Genomic DNA, 17,229 nt, shown 5'->3' with positions numbered 1-17,229 from the left:
TTCAACTAGACTTAATCTAAACTGGATCCTTATGAACCGAACCGGATCTAATCGGATCCATGGAACCGGATCCAAATTGCCACCCCTAGTTATATACCACAAGATTCAAGAGTAGAATTATGTTAGATACAAGAATCTAATAGGTGATTTCATTTTTGTTTATCTGTTTATTATTTTTTGATAATTAAATTAGTTAAAATAATCATATTGGTTGTAAATATTAAGTATTCATATAAGAAATGATCTTAGTGCACATAGAAATAAAAAAAAGTGTAATATTCCAACTGTGTAAATATTTTGAATGAATCGAGCCACGTATGCAGGCTCTCACGAATTATTCGAAATTAACAGACTAAACAACTAGCAATTCTGCTTCGAAGAAGTATTCAAATATGAATCATCTCTGTACTTCAAATAAAGTGGATGTTCAAGGGCTTCCTCCGCAATTTTCTTGTCCTCGTGTATCTTCGCTACTAAGCTTTCGAGCGAAGGGAAGTTCGCCTGTACAATTACACACACGAAAAAAATTAAAAAATCTTGCTATAATATAGAAGTCTCGTGCGTAAAAACGAAAACAGAGTAGAAAGTGAATCGTGCACTATACCTCCGGTCGAATATAGCCAACAATAACAAGACGCAAATCCTCCCCATAAAAATCCTCGTCAAAATCATGAAGCAACCACGGCTCCTGTAACAAATAATAATTAATGCTCTCTAAATTGAAAAAGGGGCAAAAGGGTAGAACGGTAAAATGAACAAATAACAGAGCTAAAACGAACGACGACTCACAATTGTCTTCTCGGAGTTGTTGAAGTAAGGATTCCAACCCACGCTCATAACCATTTTATAAATACCTCGACCTGCTAATCCAGCCCACCCAAAATAAACTCCCGAAGGATGTTCCGACAGCACATCTGAATATGCCTCCGTGGACAAATTAGCTGGAATAAAAAAAATATATATATATAAAAAAAAAAAAATTAGACCAATCAAAAAGAATATAACATAGAATGAACAAAGAATAATGGATTGTGCCACGTAAGAAACCTGTAGGGATTCCGAGCACTTTCGAGCCACGGCCAAATCCTTTGATGACTGGACCGCCAATCGACCAAGGTTCTATTGGTAATGTCCCTTCTACCCCTGCAGCAAATATTTAATAAAATTAGCAGGATAATATTAGATACAGTGCAAGCAAAAAACACAAGGTTCTTACAGTCTTCGAATGCAGGTAGGCCCCACTTTTCTAGTTTCAGGTCTAATAAGGAGTTGATAACCTCGTCTGCTGAGGTGAAGACGTCGGTTTGTTTGGGAAGAGATGGAACCGCAACCACTTCCATTCCAGCTGCCTTACCAGCAGTGACACCTGGCCTATAGTATTAAAATTAAATTAAATTAAATAAATAAAGTAATGTTTTTAATGTATTTGGATTAAGATTGGAAAATGCGACTTACAAAGAATCTTCAATGACGAGACAGGTGGAAGTATCCATCTTAAGCCTCTTTGCAGCTTCGAGATATCTTCAAATTGTGACGCAACGAAAGAGTATCAAGCAATGACACATATAACATTAGAAATAAAACGATCGGGTTTTTAACTTATTATATATTAGCTTACATTTCGGGAGATGGCTTTCCGTTGGTCACTTCATCGCCGCCTAGAATAACGGAAAACGATTCTTTCCAACCTACAACACAAGCAAAAATACGCAAACACTTATGTCATGTAAAAATAACGAATTTAATTATTTAGCTGAGAATACGACGCATAAGTAAGTACCTCGATGAAAAGATATCTTGGTCTCGACATTTTCCTTGGATGAATTTGAAGCTAAGGCAATTGGCACACCGTGACTCCGTAAATGGTTGATTAACCGGTTAGCGCCGGGTTGAGCTTTGATACTACCCCATCTGCAATAAAAAATCGGGATACGATAATGAGAAATTTGCACGGCATTAATATTGTAAAGAAGATAAACGCAAGCATACGAGTAATATTACCTTTTGGAGAATATCGGAGTAAGTTCCGATAGGAATTCATCTGCGGTGACTGGGAGTTCGTAATCTTCGACAATAGCTGCTGCTGCTTCATAGGGTGTCTTTCCGACGATTCTGTGAGCTCTTTTTCCGTCCCATTTTTTTCCGAACTTAACCAAGTGAACTCTTAGAACATCGCACACAATGCAATCTGACATAAATAAATTACTTAATTAATTTGATTTAAGGCTAATTGTCAGCACAAGTTCGAAACGAAAGTAAATGGCTAATAATGTTTATTGCGAGATTCGAGGCAGTGAGATTCAGGGAAGAAAAAATTAGTCGAGCTATTTGATTTCAACATCTACATCAATTCGGAAAACAATAGCTATAACACGTAAAATTGTTGTTTAAACAAATGATTAATTGCAGAAAGAAACATGAACTCGCCTGTATTAATAAGTGTTCCGTCCAAATCGAGGATGACGCATGACATAAGCTTGCTAAGAGGCTTCGCCATCGACATGTCGTCAAGGTCAAAGTTTATGATTCCGTCAAACACGTCGTGAAAGAAAAAAATATATCCTGCAATGATGGATTTGCACGATGCGTTTGGATTCGGGAAACGTAATTAACTCAAAGCATAAAATTTGACATTTGCTACTTCAGCCCAATTTCTTGACGAGTCCACCAATAGTACAATAATTGAATTTAAAGACGAATACGAATAAATTATCGATCGTTTCAAATAGTCGTAAGGAAATTACAAAATAAATACATGCTGAATCAAATATCAGTTCAGGATTTAAGGGACAAAATAGACAGAGAGAGAGCTCTTGGTTTGCACACACTCGCATAGTTTAGTTAATGATCACAAGAAAGTTAAAAACAAATATTACAAAAAAAATGTTTTGTAATCCTCGGTAATTCAGTAAGTAAACTTTTAATAATAATAAATTACAACTAACAGCCATTACATCAAAGAAAAACAACGCTCTTCCCCAATTGATCACACACAGAAAGAAAGAAAAAAATTAATAATCACAAATAATTTTGGACAATCGGGTCATGCGATTCGGGTTTGGAATTTGGATAGTTAACATTGGTATCGAAATATCGGATTTTGATTCTTTCTATGCACCAAATTCATTTCCCTTTTTTTCTGACAGGAGAAACACAGAATTGAAATTAGAAAGAAAAAATAAACTTACTTGTGAATTGATGTTTTACTCCGGACTGCAATTCCAAACCCTAAATCTCTTAAACCACGTGCAAAATCAGTGAGGAATTGGGTGAACTGTGTGGGATTATGTGGTCTGTGTAGATTTGTCGAGAACAATAGACCATTAATTGGAGGAAAAATAAATAAATACCCCAGTCCTCCATTGAATCGCAGTTCTACTGAAATTGGATTAAAAAAACAAATCTGTTATTAATTCAGGCTTTCCATATAAACCACCGATGTTATCCAGTATGACATCAACACCTGTTATCGAACATTTGCAAGATTGAGACAAATTATTGGAGTAAGAGTTTAACCTTTTCCTCCAGTTTCTTCCTTCACTCGTTCAACAAAATCCTCCGTCTTGTAATTGATGCAAGAAGCTAGTTTTTCTTCACTCCCTATACGACACAATTGGTTATATTATCAATAAAAGAAACGCAGTCATATAATGATGTCTTCACTCAGAATCAATTGGAAGATGTCATCTTTGTTGACGAAAACTTTGATGCCATGGTATTTAGCAACCTGAATAGCAAATGTACATGTATCTGAAATTACACGTGAATATCTTCAGTTAGATGCTATATATAATCGAAAACTTTTCGCCAAGTAAAACACTCAGAAAGAAGCTTTTTTCCAATAGATCTTATATTATATTTTGATGTCATTATTCAATGTTGAAGTCAGTCCAAAAGCTCCTAATGTAGAGTGGATGAAATATTCTTCCTTAAGAATAATACGAAAACGGTACAATATATGGCAAACATTAGCTATATACAAATCAGGCAAGGAAAAAATACCAGAAAACAGTGGACCATACCTCAGGAAAACTAGCTGCCTCTTCCAACGAAACACCGGAAGAACTTGCCCAGCTACTTTCTCCGCATAATTGAAATTGAAATTTTGACAGACAGATTAAGCAACTATCACAAATCAATGAATTCATGTTTCCCCTAGAAACTGAAATAAATGAGAAATTGAGGAAACCTAAAAAATACCTGATCCCCGATCGGTGGACGTTTTTGGCGACGGATTCAATGGTGCCGGAGCAATTCTGATCAAAACTTCATCGTCGGATCCTCCACTTCCCGCAATTGCAGGACTTCGGGTTTTGCTCTGGTTTTGGTGTTCGGCCACCGTCGATTTGTTACTGTGATTACTTTGGGAAGGAAAGAGACAAAAGCTAACACGTTCCTCTCTCCAGTGTTCTTAACTTCTTTTTCGTCAATTTATAGCCAAACTCGCGTTTCTTCAACTGGCTGGTAATATTTTATGCTTCATAAAAAGTCAATTCTGTTTTGACTTGTTCAACCAACTTAAGCACATGAGGTTAATTAACAAAAATTAGATCATCACTTTAGATTGTCCAATTACCACATGGATTAATAGATTTTTGATTTTTCTTCAGGCCTAATCCAACTCATTCTACACCAGCTATATGTAAAAGAATTGGGGATCTTCTTCTAGAGTTCGAGACGGTTGAACTTCTTGCAACACAATCTATCGTTGAAAATATATCACGTACGAACATCTTAAGAGAATATGTACAACATACGGATTCTTAAACAAAAATATTCTCCATGGTAAAAATAAAGGGGGAATATGCCAAACACCCTCCATTGGGTTTTTTATTCTTGATAAATCCATAATTAATTAATGGTATTTGAGATAAATCCATTGGACTTGAAAACCCATATATACCCCCACTCATTAGTATAATTATTAAACTAAAATATTACATTAATTAATACCAAATCCCTCCAAAAAATAAATCAAAACCCTAATCAATTCCAAAATCAGATTGCCGTATAATTCGCCCCTTCCCCCAATTCACGGTAAAAAACCACTCCGCCCCTCTTCAATGATGCCCCACAGCACGGTTCTTATTTTTTTTTTTTTTATTTTTTTTTTTTGGTTTTTTGTTTTAAATTGTTCCATAATCTACACCAAATCTTCTCCAAAATTTATTCCCCTCATCACGCCAATTCAGTTTTTTTTTTCTTTTTTTTTTTTTTTTTTGTTTAATGATTTTCTTTTATTTCGATTTAAAAGAATATTTTGTAATTATTTTTTTTTTTTTTCGGTTTTTTGTTTTAAATTATTTTTTTTCTTATTTATAGTTTTCATGTTTTTTATTTTAATTTTAAAAAATGGTTTTATTTATATTTTTGTTTTTTCAAGGTTTTTTTTTTCTTAATTTCAATTTTTTCCAGTTTTTTTAAATAAAAACCACTCTATATAAACATGAAAACCACTGTTTATAAACAGCTACATAAACATGAAAACCACTCTGTATAACAACTATATAACATGAAAACCACTATGCATAACAACTATATAAACTTGAAAACCACTTTATATAACAACTATGTCAACAAAAAAACCACTATATGTATAGAGTTATATAAAAATCTGTACAAAAATTATTGAAAACCACTAATTTTTGTACAAATTTTTATAGTGGTTTATGTAAAATATTGAAAACCACTATAAAAAATCTGTACATAATTATTGAAAACCACTCTGTATACACAGATAGATAAACATGAAAACCACTATATAATTAAAGTACTTCATTGCAAATATATCAAACAATACAAACTATCAAAACGATAAATTCTAATAAAACCGACTATGAAAAACACCATCTTCTCTCTTGTGAACGAGCATAGATGTTAGCATCTTCTTCTTATTATTACATTTCTCAAGGATCACTCACCTAGTCATCCCTTCCACAATCACTCCCCCTGTTCAAGAAACAAAAAATAATATTCAAGAATTAATCACTAAATAAACCACTTTTAATTTATAAAAATATAATATGTTTGGAGTGTCATCATTTTATTGAACAATTATTTACAACGTGCAATACATAAAAAAATCAAAAAAAATTAAAAAATATAAACTGGTAAAAAACATGAAGAATATAAGAATGATTATATTAATTACATGAAAAATTCACAAACCAAAAAAGTTTAAAATCCATACAGATACAAAATTTAAAACGTCCAAATATAAAATAAAAACAACACAAAATTACAAATACAATACAAGAAAAGGGACGAAATGAGAAGAAAAATTCACCGGCAACCTCTGGTGCCAAGCGGCTTCTCCTTGCTTCACGCCGCCGCTTTTAAATCTCGAATCAAGCCTCGCCCACATCGTTGATCATATCGTTGCAATCTTCGAAATCACATACACTGCCGTCTTATATATGCCGGCATAAGAGAAGGCTGACGCAAGGAGGCAAAAATATAGATGGTTAGGACGGGGGAGGAGCGGCAGAAATATAGGTGTTACTTGAATGGGTAGCACCGTCCATAATAGTGTTGCTTCTCCGAAAGTTCATGGCGGTGGTGGTTGGATACCACCATACAGAGATCGCGGCATGACTGATGGAGAGAGGGGAAAGGGGAGCCGCTGTATACAAAAGATTGTGAGAAAACGAATTGTTTTAGATCGTGATAGGGTTTGAAAGTTTGGGTGGAGATTATAATTGTTTTATTGTAAATTAATTTTAAGTAATATACTTATGTAAAGTAGGAAAAAGGGTATAATTGTGAAATTGTATTAATTTTTATTAATTAAAAATATTTTGGATTTAACTTAAAAATGTGATTTTTTTTTGGACTCATTGTAATTAGGGGGCTCTAACAAGGGACTTTTGTCAAATAATCCCAAAAATAAAATAAAAGCACAATCTATATCTATATATAATATAAAAAGATGATCTATGCCCTCAATGATTGACATGTGGCAAATGATGATGTCATTTATCAAAATTGCTTAGTTGGAGTTCAATTGATGAGGTGGATTCTTATTTAAGTTATTTCCTATTTAACATTTATACACTCATTTAAACATTTACCACATGTATATATATTATTTCCAAATTTAATATTCTATAAATTCGAAAAATATTATATTATTTATAGTTTCAATATTCCAAAATATATTTATTGACTGTCTTTTAAAAAAAAATCCCGATACTCATTTTTTTACGAATATTCAAATAATTTTTCTGAAAAAATATTTTTTTTAATATTCAAATATTAAAATAAAGGAATACAATTGTTTTTTTTTTATTTTAAATATTTTGGAATATTCGAATATCCATTCAATAAATAAAATTATTAACAAAATTGTTTTATTTTTACATTGTACTTAATAAATATACAATAATTTTTGTTAATAATGATTTGAAATTGCTTATTTCTATTATAAGTTCAATGATTTATATATTGGATTAATTTATAAAATTTGTAATATTTAATTAATACATTATTATATTTTCAATTTTTTTGAATTTTCAGATTTAATATATATATATATATATATATATATATATATATATATATATATATATATATATATATATATATATATATATATATATATATGAAATATATTTTCCGCCTATATTTTTTTTAAATTCAGAAAACTCAATTCTTTATGTATGAATATTCAATTATTTTATATTATGGATATATTTTCGATTTTTTTTAATATTATGTTTATATTTTCGTACTTTTATGTATTTTTAGTATTAATTCCTGGTATATTATATTTATAGAATTTCAAAAAAGTAAATCGAAAAATCATGTTCTTATGTAATGATTTGATTTTATTATAATCAATTATATTTCCTAATTATCTTTCTTTATTTGCATTCATTTGTGAATAAAATGATTTTATACCACAAAATCCGTGGGTGGTTTTGGTTTTTCTTCATACAATTGGCGGCTCGAATTATGCTTCGTCTTTTTTCTTTTATTACCTAATTGATTTTTCCTCCATAGATTCATGCATGCAATTCTCCGTATTGATTTTCTGCCATAAATAACGATGTATCAAGTTTTAATTACATCTTTAACTCCAAAATTTTCAACGCAAAATAATTGGTAATCCATATATTAATCTATAATATAATCAATCAATATCAATATAAAATTTTGCTCATTAAATTACAAGATTACAATAAAATCAATAATAATTTATTTTCCTTTTTAAATACGCCTAAAAAAAATCCTCTTACATCATATCCAAAACACATAAATACGCCATTTTTCTCTCATTCAGTTCCTCACATCATAACATTATATTGTTCGCAAGTTCGTTCGCTTTTCCTTTGTATTGATCATCGTTTGTCTCTTTTTTAATTCTGTTTTTTTTTTGTTAATAATCAAAAATCAGTTATTGTATAGACTTAGTTTTGTTTATTTCATTATTTATTTTGACAATTGTTGATATTTTATCATGTTGTTGTTCTTCCATTATACATTTATAATGTAATATATCTTTTATTTTAACGTTAAACCATTACATTTTTTATTGTTTGATTGTAGTTGCTTTTCAATATTGACTAAAAAAAATTGCATTGCAGATCTATACGATGACATTTAACGAGGAAATTATCCCCGTTGGTGAAGAACTATCATTGATTGATTGTTTAACATGATCGATTAAACTCGATTGGATTATGAACCGATGAATCACAAAGATTTAAGCGACTAACTGTGTAAAGGGTTGTTAGAAGCAATATTGAGTAGAGAATTAATCAAACGAAGAATGCGCAACATGTCGTGTTGACTATGTTTTTAATCCAGAGATCGCATAGTAAGATTTTCTAATAATTACGATGGAGTATATTTTATAAGTTGTGATTGTATACAATATACTCTACTGTAATCTGTCATTTTAAATTTACAGTGAAACAAATCAGTTGTGTCTACAAATGTATTTCTATATTTTTCCATGTTTATTCGATTTCATATTGCCCTTTTTTTAATTTTTGTTAATAATTTGAGTTTTTGCTATTATATAGGCATTAAAAAAATACTAATTTGTGTGTTTCAATATTTTTGCTATTATACAATTATTGTTGTAAGTACAATAGTATTTTGTTTACATTATTATGGTAATATTTATATTTATTTTAATCACAATAAAATATATTTTTTGTAAAATATAAATAGAGTTTTTTAATCATACTCCTTTGAAATTCTTAATCTCTTTAAATTCAAAATATGCACAAGAGTACTTTATTTACATTAAAATGGTAATGTTTATATTTATTTTAATCACCACAAAAAGAACATTAGTAAAATATTAGAAGTTTTTTTAATCCTTATTATTAATCATTATATATCGATATGGCCAACTTTCTTTCATTATAAATTGATATGTTTCCCATAAATGAACATAACTAAAATAAATGGCATTTAAAATATATGTAGTAATGTTTATACGAGTGTGCAAATGTTAAATAGAAAATAAGTTAAACATATACCAAAATTAAAAGATCAACTAATCAATTGAAGAATACACATCATCAATTGAACTTCAAGTAAGCAATTTGAAGGGTATGACATAAACATCTACCATACTTCCACATATCATTCATAGAGGACGCGACATAAACCCTCTTTTTATATTATATATATTTTAATAACAGTTCAAATGTAAACATTGTTAATAGCACGAAAATCGATTTTCACATACATTACTTTGTTAAATAATGGAAATAAAGTTTATAAATATATGCACGGTTTGTTAAGATTTATTTTTATTTTAATTCATATGTTATGTATTAGAGGATTTATTTAATTGTAGTTTAAGAATATTAAATTCAAAGTGTTTTCTTAATAACTTATTATTAACTTTTTTATGCATAAAAAAATAAGTATAAATACTTCCAATGTAACTTATTAGTATAAATATTTGCAGGTTACTCTCAATTTTCAGAAGGTGCTTAACATTAGTATTAGTATTAGGTATAAGATTAGGATTAGAATCTGATTAGTACTGGTATTAGGATTATAATTAAGTTTCAGAATAGAATTAACAGTAGCATTATAATTAAGATTAGGATTATAATTATTAGACTTTGGATAAGAATTAGCACTAGCATGTTAGGATTAAGACTATCATTAATACATTAGGATTTACATTAACTTAGTATTAACATTAGTATTAGCGTATTAGTATTAACATAAGCATTAGCATATTAGTATTAATATTCGCGTCAGCATTAACACTAACACCAGCATTTATCATTAACATTAGTATTACCATTAACATTACCATTAGTATTATAATTAGTATTTGGACTATGATTATATTATGATTAGCATTCGCATTAGTATTAGCGTTAACATTACATTAGCATATTATAATTAGCATTAATATTAAGATTAACATTGGCATATTAGAATTAGAATTAGCCTTAGCATATTAGGACCAGAATTAGCATTAGTATTAGTATTAGGATTATTATTATAATTAGTATTAGAAAAACGATGATGATTAGTACTAATATTAAGATTAAGATTAAGCTATGATTATGATTATAATTAATATTAGAACTACGATTATGATTAGTACTAATATTAAGATTAAGATTATAATTATGATTATGTTTAAGAATATAACAATGATTACGATTAATATTAGCATTAGAATTAAGATAATGATTAGGATCAAGATTATGATTATTAGAATTTGGACTACGATTAGCATTATCATTAGTATATTAGGATTATGATTGTCATTGTCATTAACATTATCATATTAGAATTAACATTAGCTTAGTATTAACATTAGCAGGTAATATTAGTATTAATATTAGTAATCGTATTATCATAGTATTAGTACTAGTATTAGTATTAGTATTAGTATTAGTATTAGTATTAGTATTAGTATTAGTATTAGTATTCGTATTAGTATTAGTATTAGTATTAGTATTAGTATTTGTATTTGTATTAGTTATTATTAGTATTAGTGTTTGTATTTGTATTAGTTAGTATTAGTATTCGTATTAGTATTAGTATTAGTAATATTATTAGTATTAGTATTAGTATTAGTATAATATTAGTATTAGTATTAGTATTAGTATTAGTATTAGTATTAGTATTAGTATTAGTATTAGTATTAGTATTAGTATTAGTATTGTGTTAGTACTAGTAATTGTACCCGTGCGATGCACGGGACAACAAATTGCATTGTTTTGATGTTGTAAGAATATAAACAAACGTTTGATGTATCGTATGATCAAAATTCTTTTATAATCATTCATTAATAATTCATCAGTGGAACATTATTAAGTATACTACACACACAAAAAAAAATAATAACTTTGCTGTTGAATAATTTTCCAAATGAATTGAATCAGCTAATACCAGTAAATTGAAAATTTGAACCAGGAAAAAAATCATCAACTATGTCTTTCATGTTGAACTTAAAAGTAATTAGATTCAATAACTTAGTTAACATAATCAAAACTAAACTATCGACAACATAAAATCGTAAAAGACCATCTATACATCTTGCATCGGAACTAAGCCCTTCTCAACTGCCTCATTTTAAGGTTGTTTTGCCACTGGAATTAACAATTGGAAAATTAAGAAACAAAAATAAATATAAACTATAAATTAAATTACAAACAATAAGTCTTGAATGTCGACTTCCAATAGCTTGTGGCTCCGCCCATTTTTGGTTAATTCTCTCAAATCATCCCTTTCAATAACATGTCCAATAACATATAAAATGAAATAATTGTTATACATAAAATTTGAAATCTTTGGTATAAATTAATGAAACACATAATTTAACAAAATGAAATTACCTATACGCCATGATGGAAAAAGATGTAAACTAATTACCACACAGTCAATAGGATGAAGAAGAAGATAAGAAACAAAATCTTAAGTCGGGTTACCAAAAAAAGAATCCTTAGGTAGGGAAGAAATAAAATTCAAATGTTGCAGACATTCTGTAAAACGATGTCTCAAAATCCACTAGGTATGAAAATCAGATTTATTTACCCTTTTCTGTAAAAATCGAAAATCGGATTATTATAAATAATATCTAGGAGATAAAAATTTGATGAAAATCGATAATAATATTTAAAATAATATTTAGGAGATAAAAATTTGATAAAAAATCAAAAAATAATATTTTAGAGATAAAAATCTGATAAAAATCGAAAATAAAATTTAAAATGATAGTTAGGAGATAAAAATTTGATAAAAATCGAAAATAATATTTAAAATAATGTTAATGAGATTAAAGTTGATAAAATACGAAAATAATAATTAGAATAATATTTAGGAGATAAAATATGATTAAAATAAAAATAATTATTTAAAATAATATTTAGGAGATAAAAATCGAAAATAGTATTTAGGAGACAAAAATCAGATAAAAATTTAAAATAATATTGAGGAGATAAAAAACTAATAAAAACATGATAAAACTCGAAAAAATATTTATAATATTATTTAGGAGATATAAATTTGATAAAATTCGAAAATAATATGTAGGAGATAAAAATCTGCTAAAAGTTGAAAATTATATTTAAAATTATATTTAGGAGATATAAATTTGATAAAATTAAAAAAATATTATTTATAATAATATTTAGGAGATAAAAATTTGATAAAAAAAAAATATTTAGGAGACAAAAATCTGATAAAACTAAAAAATAATATTTAAAATAATATTTAGGGGATACAAATATGACAAAATTCGAAAATAATATTTAAAATAATATTAAGGAGATAAAAGTTTGATAAAAATTGAAAAAAAAAATTACAAATATGACATTAGGGTTTTTTAGGATTGCCCTAGCGTTTCTTTCTTTTATATATAAAAAAATAAAAAAAAAATTGATAAAAACAAAAAAATAATATTTAGGAGACAAAAATCTGATAAAACTAAAAAATAATATTTAAAATAATATTTAGGGGATACAAATATGATAAAATTCGAAAATAATATTTAAAATAATATTAAGGAGATAAAAGTTTGATGAAATAATTGTTATACATAAAATTTGAAATCTTTGGTATAAATTAATGAAACACATAATTTAACAAAATGAAATTACCTATAAGCCATGATGGAAAAAGATGTAAACTAATTACCACACAGTCAATAGGATGAAGAAGAAGATAAGAAACAAAATCTTAAGTCGGGTTACCAAAAAAAGAAGCCTTAGGTAGGGAAGAAATAAAATTCAAATGTTGCAGACATTCTGTAAAACGATGTCTCAAAATCCGCTAGGTATGAAAATCAGATTTATTTACCCTTTTCTGTAAAAATCGAAAATTGGATTATTATAAATAATATCTAGGAGATACGAATTTGATGAAAATCGATAATAATATTTAAAATAATATTTAGGAGATAAAAATTTGATAAAAAATCAAAAAATAATATTTTGGAGATAAAAATCTGATAAAAATCGAAAATAAAATTTAAAATGATAGTTAGGAGATAAAAATTTGATAAAAATCGAAAATAATATTTAAAATAATGTTAATGAGATTAAAGTTTATTAAATACGAAAATAATAATTAAATAATATTTAGGAGATAAAATATGATTAAAATAAAAATAATTATTTAAAATAATATTTAGGAGATAAAAATCGAAAATAGTATTTAGGAGACAAAAATCAGATAAAAATTTAAAATAATATTGAGGAGATTAAAAACTAATAAAAACATGATAAAACTCAAAAAAATATTTATAATATTATTTAGGAGATATAAATTTGATAAAATTCGAAAATAATATGTAGGAGATAAAAATCTGCTAAAAGTTGAAAATTATATTTTAAATTATATTTAGGAGATATAAATTTGATAAAATTAAAAAAATATTATTTATAATAATATTTAGGAGATAAAAATTTGATAAAAATAAAAAATTAATATTTAGGAGACAAAAATCTGATAAAACTAAAAAATAATATTTAAAATAATATTTAAAATAATATTTAGGGGATACAAATATGATAAAATTCGAAAATAATATTTAAAATAATATTAAGGAGATAAAAGTTTGATAAAAATTGAAAAAAATTTACAAATATGACATTAGGGTTTCTTAGGGTTGCCCTAGCGTTTCTTTCTTTTATATATAAAAAAATAAAATTTTTTTTGATAAAAATAAAAAAATAATATTTAGGAGACAAAAATCTGATAAAACTAAAAAATAATATTTAAAATAATATTTAGGTGATAGAAATATGATAAAATTCGAAAATAATATTTAAAATAATATTAAGGAGATAAAAGTTTGATAAAAATTGAAAACAAAATTACAAATATGACATTAGGGTTTCTTAGGGTTGCCCTAGCGTTTCTTTCTTTTATATATAAGATTAGTATTAGTATTAGTATTAGTATTAGTATTAGTATTAGTATTAGTATTAGTATTATTATTAGTATTAGTATTAGTATTAGTATTGATATTGGTATTGGTGATGTGTTACTATTAGTATTAGTATTAGTATTAAGCTTATGTTAAGGATCCAAGAGTATTGGAAGAGATAGTTGTACCATTTGAGTCAGATAATATATCTTATCTTTTATATCATAATTTTGTATTTTATATTTTCATTTATTATTTATTTTATTTGTATCGGTATTTAAATCAAATGGAATTGCTATTGTTTAAAAGAAATTAGATTATATCATATTATATATCAACTATTCAAAGTTTTCGTTCGAGTATTTTATCTTAAACATATTTTCATTTTTTATATTACCCTTACGCATCGCATTATCATTCGCTTTTCTTTCATAAAGGTGTTTGAGTTATCTCATCGACGTGTATTGTTATTAAAACAATTGTACTTAGAACTGATCCCCGTGCATCGCACGGGTGAGTTACTAGTTGTTAGTCTAAAAGAGTTTCTTATCCGATACATTTAAAATTCTATAGCTACAAAATTTGTAATTCTCTCCAATTCCTTGATTGAAGATATCTAATACGCTACAATAGGGACCTAGAAGAAAATATGGACAAAGTTTTAATGATTAATTATATTATGATTTCGCCTTAATCAATTTCAATTATTATCAATTATTATGTGTCACTAAAATATAATTTGTTGTCATTCCACATTTTCAAAACTATTTTATCGAGTTCTAATTAGTAATCACTTAGAATTTCCGCACATTAAAATATTCAATAATCCTGAATTTTGTTCCTCATTTATCATGAAAATACCAAAAAAATAACATCGCGAACTCCTAATAAATGTCAAATGATCATGACCATTTTAATTTTCGTAACACATAAGAATAACTCAAACAAATATACGAGGAGCACATTCTTAGACCCGTCAATCACTACTCCAAACCGTGGTTTGAGAGCGGAAAATACTAAATTTAAAAATAAAATTAACGCTAAAGTGTGTCAAACTATCATGCTCCTCCGTAAATATCGATCTTCTGCACGAATTTGTTCATACAATTAGTAAGTAGTGAAGTTAACAATTCAAAAGAAGAGATTATTTATCACCAACACAATATATATATATATATATATATATATATATATATATATATATATATATATATATATATATATATATATATATATATATATATCGATGGCTATTTGGCTACTCATTCCATATTTTTTCAATCTATATGAGTAAAAGGAATGTACTATATTTATATTGTTAAATCATTATTAGAATGTACTATATTTATCCTTAATGTAACTTCTTACGTACATGTTTTTTTTTTTCGCATTTATCCTTTTTATCGACACGCTTATTGCAGCAAATATATTGTAACGCGAGATCTAATATTTTGGACCATTTTACGTACATTCGATAGGGCCGAGCCCAGAAGGCACAAAAAAAGGCAATATAGGACATTCAAATGGCTCCGACTTTTCAAACTCGAGTTATAAAAATGGTTCACGAAGGCCCAGTTGGGTAATATTCAGTATCGGAACGTAATTTGAAAACCCTAACTCTTACCTATAAATATGATAAACATATAAATATGTTATTTCATCATTCTTGTGAATTCTATGTTCCACTAGTCTATTGTAGTTGAGGAGTTGATTGTCAAAAGGGTTTCGTCGGGCAAAGTTTTTAACGCCCGAATGAGAGTCCGTGAAGTAGGTCACAACCCATCAAGGAGACTCGATCAGTCCATCTCGGAGAAATTCATTCACACACTAAAGAGTATGTACAAAGTCTATTAATTAAGAGATCCACTGGTGCATTTAGGAGAACAAAGTAAATTGTTCGAGTCATCCTAGATCGTTCAATTTTTTGTGTTAAATGTACGAAATTCATCAATGTGTTCTTGAAGATGCAAATCCAATCGAATAACGCCCGAATGCAGAGCGGCCAGAAGAGACGCCACACCAATCTATGGACTACGAAGGCCTTAATTGTGCATCGTCGTTCGCCCGACAACCTGGATCTCAGACAAATCACCGTCATTGCCATCCGACGACCGCCTACTCAAATTGGGTAAAATAAAATTAAACACAACATACTAAAACGTGCTCAATTGGCCTTTTATCACATGCGTATAAGCACGACTAATTAACACACAATTGAGTAATATCAAACCCTAATTTAGAAATCGTAATCCTAACGTATAAACAAATAATTCGCACAAAACTATTATAAATGTAGGATATTTATTACTTTGTTGAATTTGTCTTTTAAACTACGCACTCCACAAGTTCACATGAACTGATCGATTTGATCTTCGATGCTTGTTACAGGCCACAAATAATAATCGATGATGCAATCTTGGAGATCTTTCACACACTAAAGAGCTCGCATCCAGCTGGTCCATGCGGGGGGACGAAGAGAATTGGGTTGTGCCAAATCGATCTATACCCGATCCATATTGATATAACCAGGTAAAATTCTCGATTTTTTTTGTTTATTTTGATTTGGTTTACTAATTAAAAATAAATAAACTTCAGTTAGTTACAATAGATTTCACATAAGTTTATCAATTACACGTATCATTTTAACATTGATTTCTATTTTTACAATTTCAGCATGCATATTTTTCTTAACCGACATTTAATTTAATTAACTGATTTAAGTTAGATTAGAAAGTCAATTCAACAGACTACAAATTCTACGTTTTGAATTTTCTCAAATCCCAAATGGAAAATAGTTAAAATGACATTTATAGTCGAAACAACACCAATAAAATTGAAATGACATTTAACAACTCCCTTTTTACACCAAT

At 27.7% G+C, this 17,229-nt stretch overlaps 1 protein-coding gene and 3 long non-coding RNA genes across 9 annotated transcripts; 1 reads left to right on the top strand and 3 right to left on the bottom strand.

Annotated features, from left to right (window-relative positions):
* Positions 1–207: 207 nt before the first annotated feature.
* LOC105959761 (bifunctional riboflavin kinase/FMN phosphatase) lies at positions 208–4,450 on the bottom strand. 6 transcript variants are annotated; one of them, XM_088823566.1, is made up of 13 exons: positions 4,201–4,440; positions 3,351–3,378; positions 3,189–3,236; positions 2,428–2,562; positions 2,002–2,188; positions 1,781–1,911; positions 1,619–1,688; positions 1,456–1,521; positions 1,217–1,371; positions 1,048–1,143; positions 790–941; positions 605–688; positions 208–501 (listed from the first exon to the last, which is right to left on the bottom strand). In XM_088823566.1, the coding sequence occupies exons 4-13, from the start codon at positions 2,501–2,503 to the stop codon at positions 361–363; spliced, it is 1,158 nt and encodes a 385-aa protein (XP_088679692.1). In that variant the 5' UTR covers positions 2,504–2,562; positions 3,189–3,236; positions 3,351–3,378; positions 4,201–4,440; the 3' UTR covers positions 208–360. The 6 variants fall into 6 exon arrangements, with proteins under 6 accessions (XP_088679692.1, XP_088679693.1, XP_012839359.2 ...); XM_088823567.1 differs by having other exon boundaries at positions 4,079–4,374; XM_012983905.2 differs by lacking the exon at positions 3,351–3,378 and having other exon boundaries at positions 3,189–3,293; positions 4,201–4,450.
* Positions 4,451–5,573: 1,123 nt separating this feature from the next.
* LOC148767910 (uncharacterized) lies at positions 5,574–6,590 on the bottom strand. Its single transcript, XR_016033551.1, has 2 exons — positions 6,287–6,590; positions 5,574–5,949 (listed from the first exon to the last, which is right to left on the bottom strand). It is a non-coding gene; the product is annotated as an uncharacterized LOC148767910 (long non-coding RNA).
* A 4,817-nt stretch (positions 6,591–11,407) lies between these two features.
* LOC148767909 (uncharacterized) lies at positions 11,408–11,820 on the bottom strand. The gene is made up of 2 exons (XR_016033617.1): positions 11,641–11,820; positions 11,408–11,579 (listed from the first exon to the last, which is right to left on the bottom strand). It is a non-coding gene; the product is annotated as an uncharacterized LOC148767909 (long non-coding RNA).
* Positions 11,821–16,018: 4,198 nt separating this feature from the next.
* Positions 16,019–17,026, top strand: LOC148767908 (uncharacterized). Its single transcript, XR_016033659.1, has 2 exons — positions 16,019–16,487; positions 16,748–17,026. It is a non-coding gene; the product is annotated as an uncharacterized LOC148767908 (long non-coding RNA).
* The last annotated feature ends 203 nt before the right edge of the window (positions 17,027–17,229 follow it).

This window comes from Erythranthe guttata, chromosome 9, assembly GCF_056151865.1.
Source record: "Erythranthe guttata isolate IM_541 chromosome 9, IM_541, whole genome shotgun sequence".
Lineage (NCBI taxonomy): Eukaryota > Viridiplantae > Streptophyta > Magnoliopsida > Lamiales > Phrymaceae > Erythranthe > Erythranthe guttata.
The sequence above is the reverse complement of the archived record's forward strand: the minus strand, read 5'-3'. Positions and strand labels throughout refer to the sequence as shown.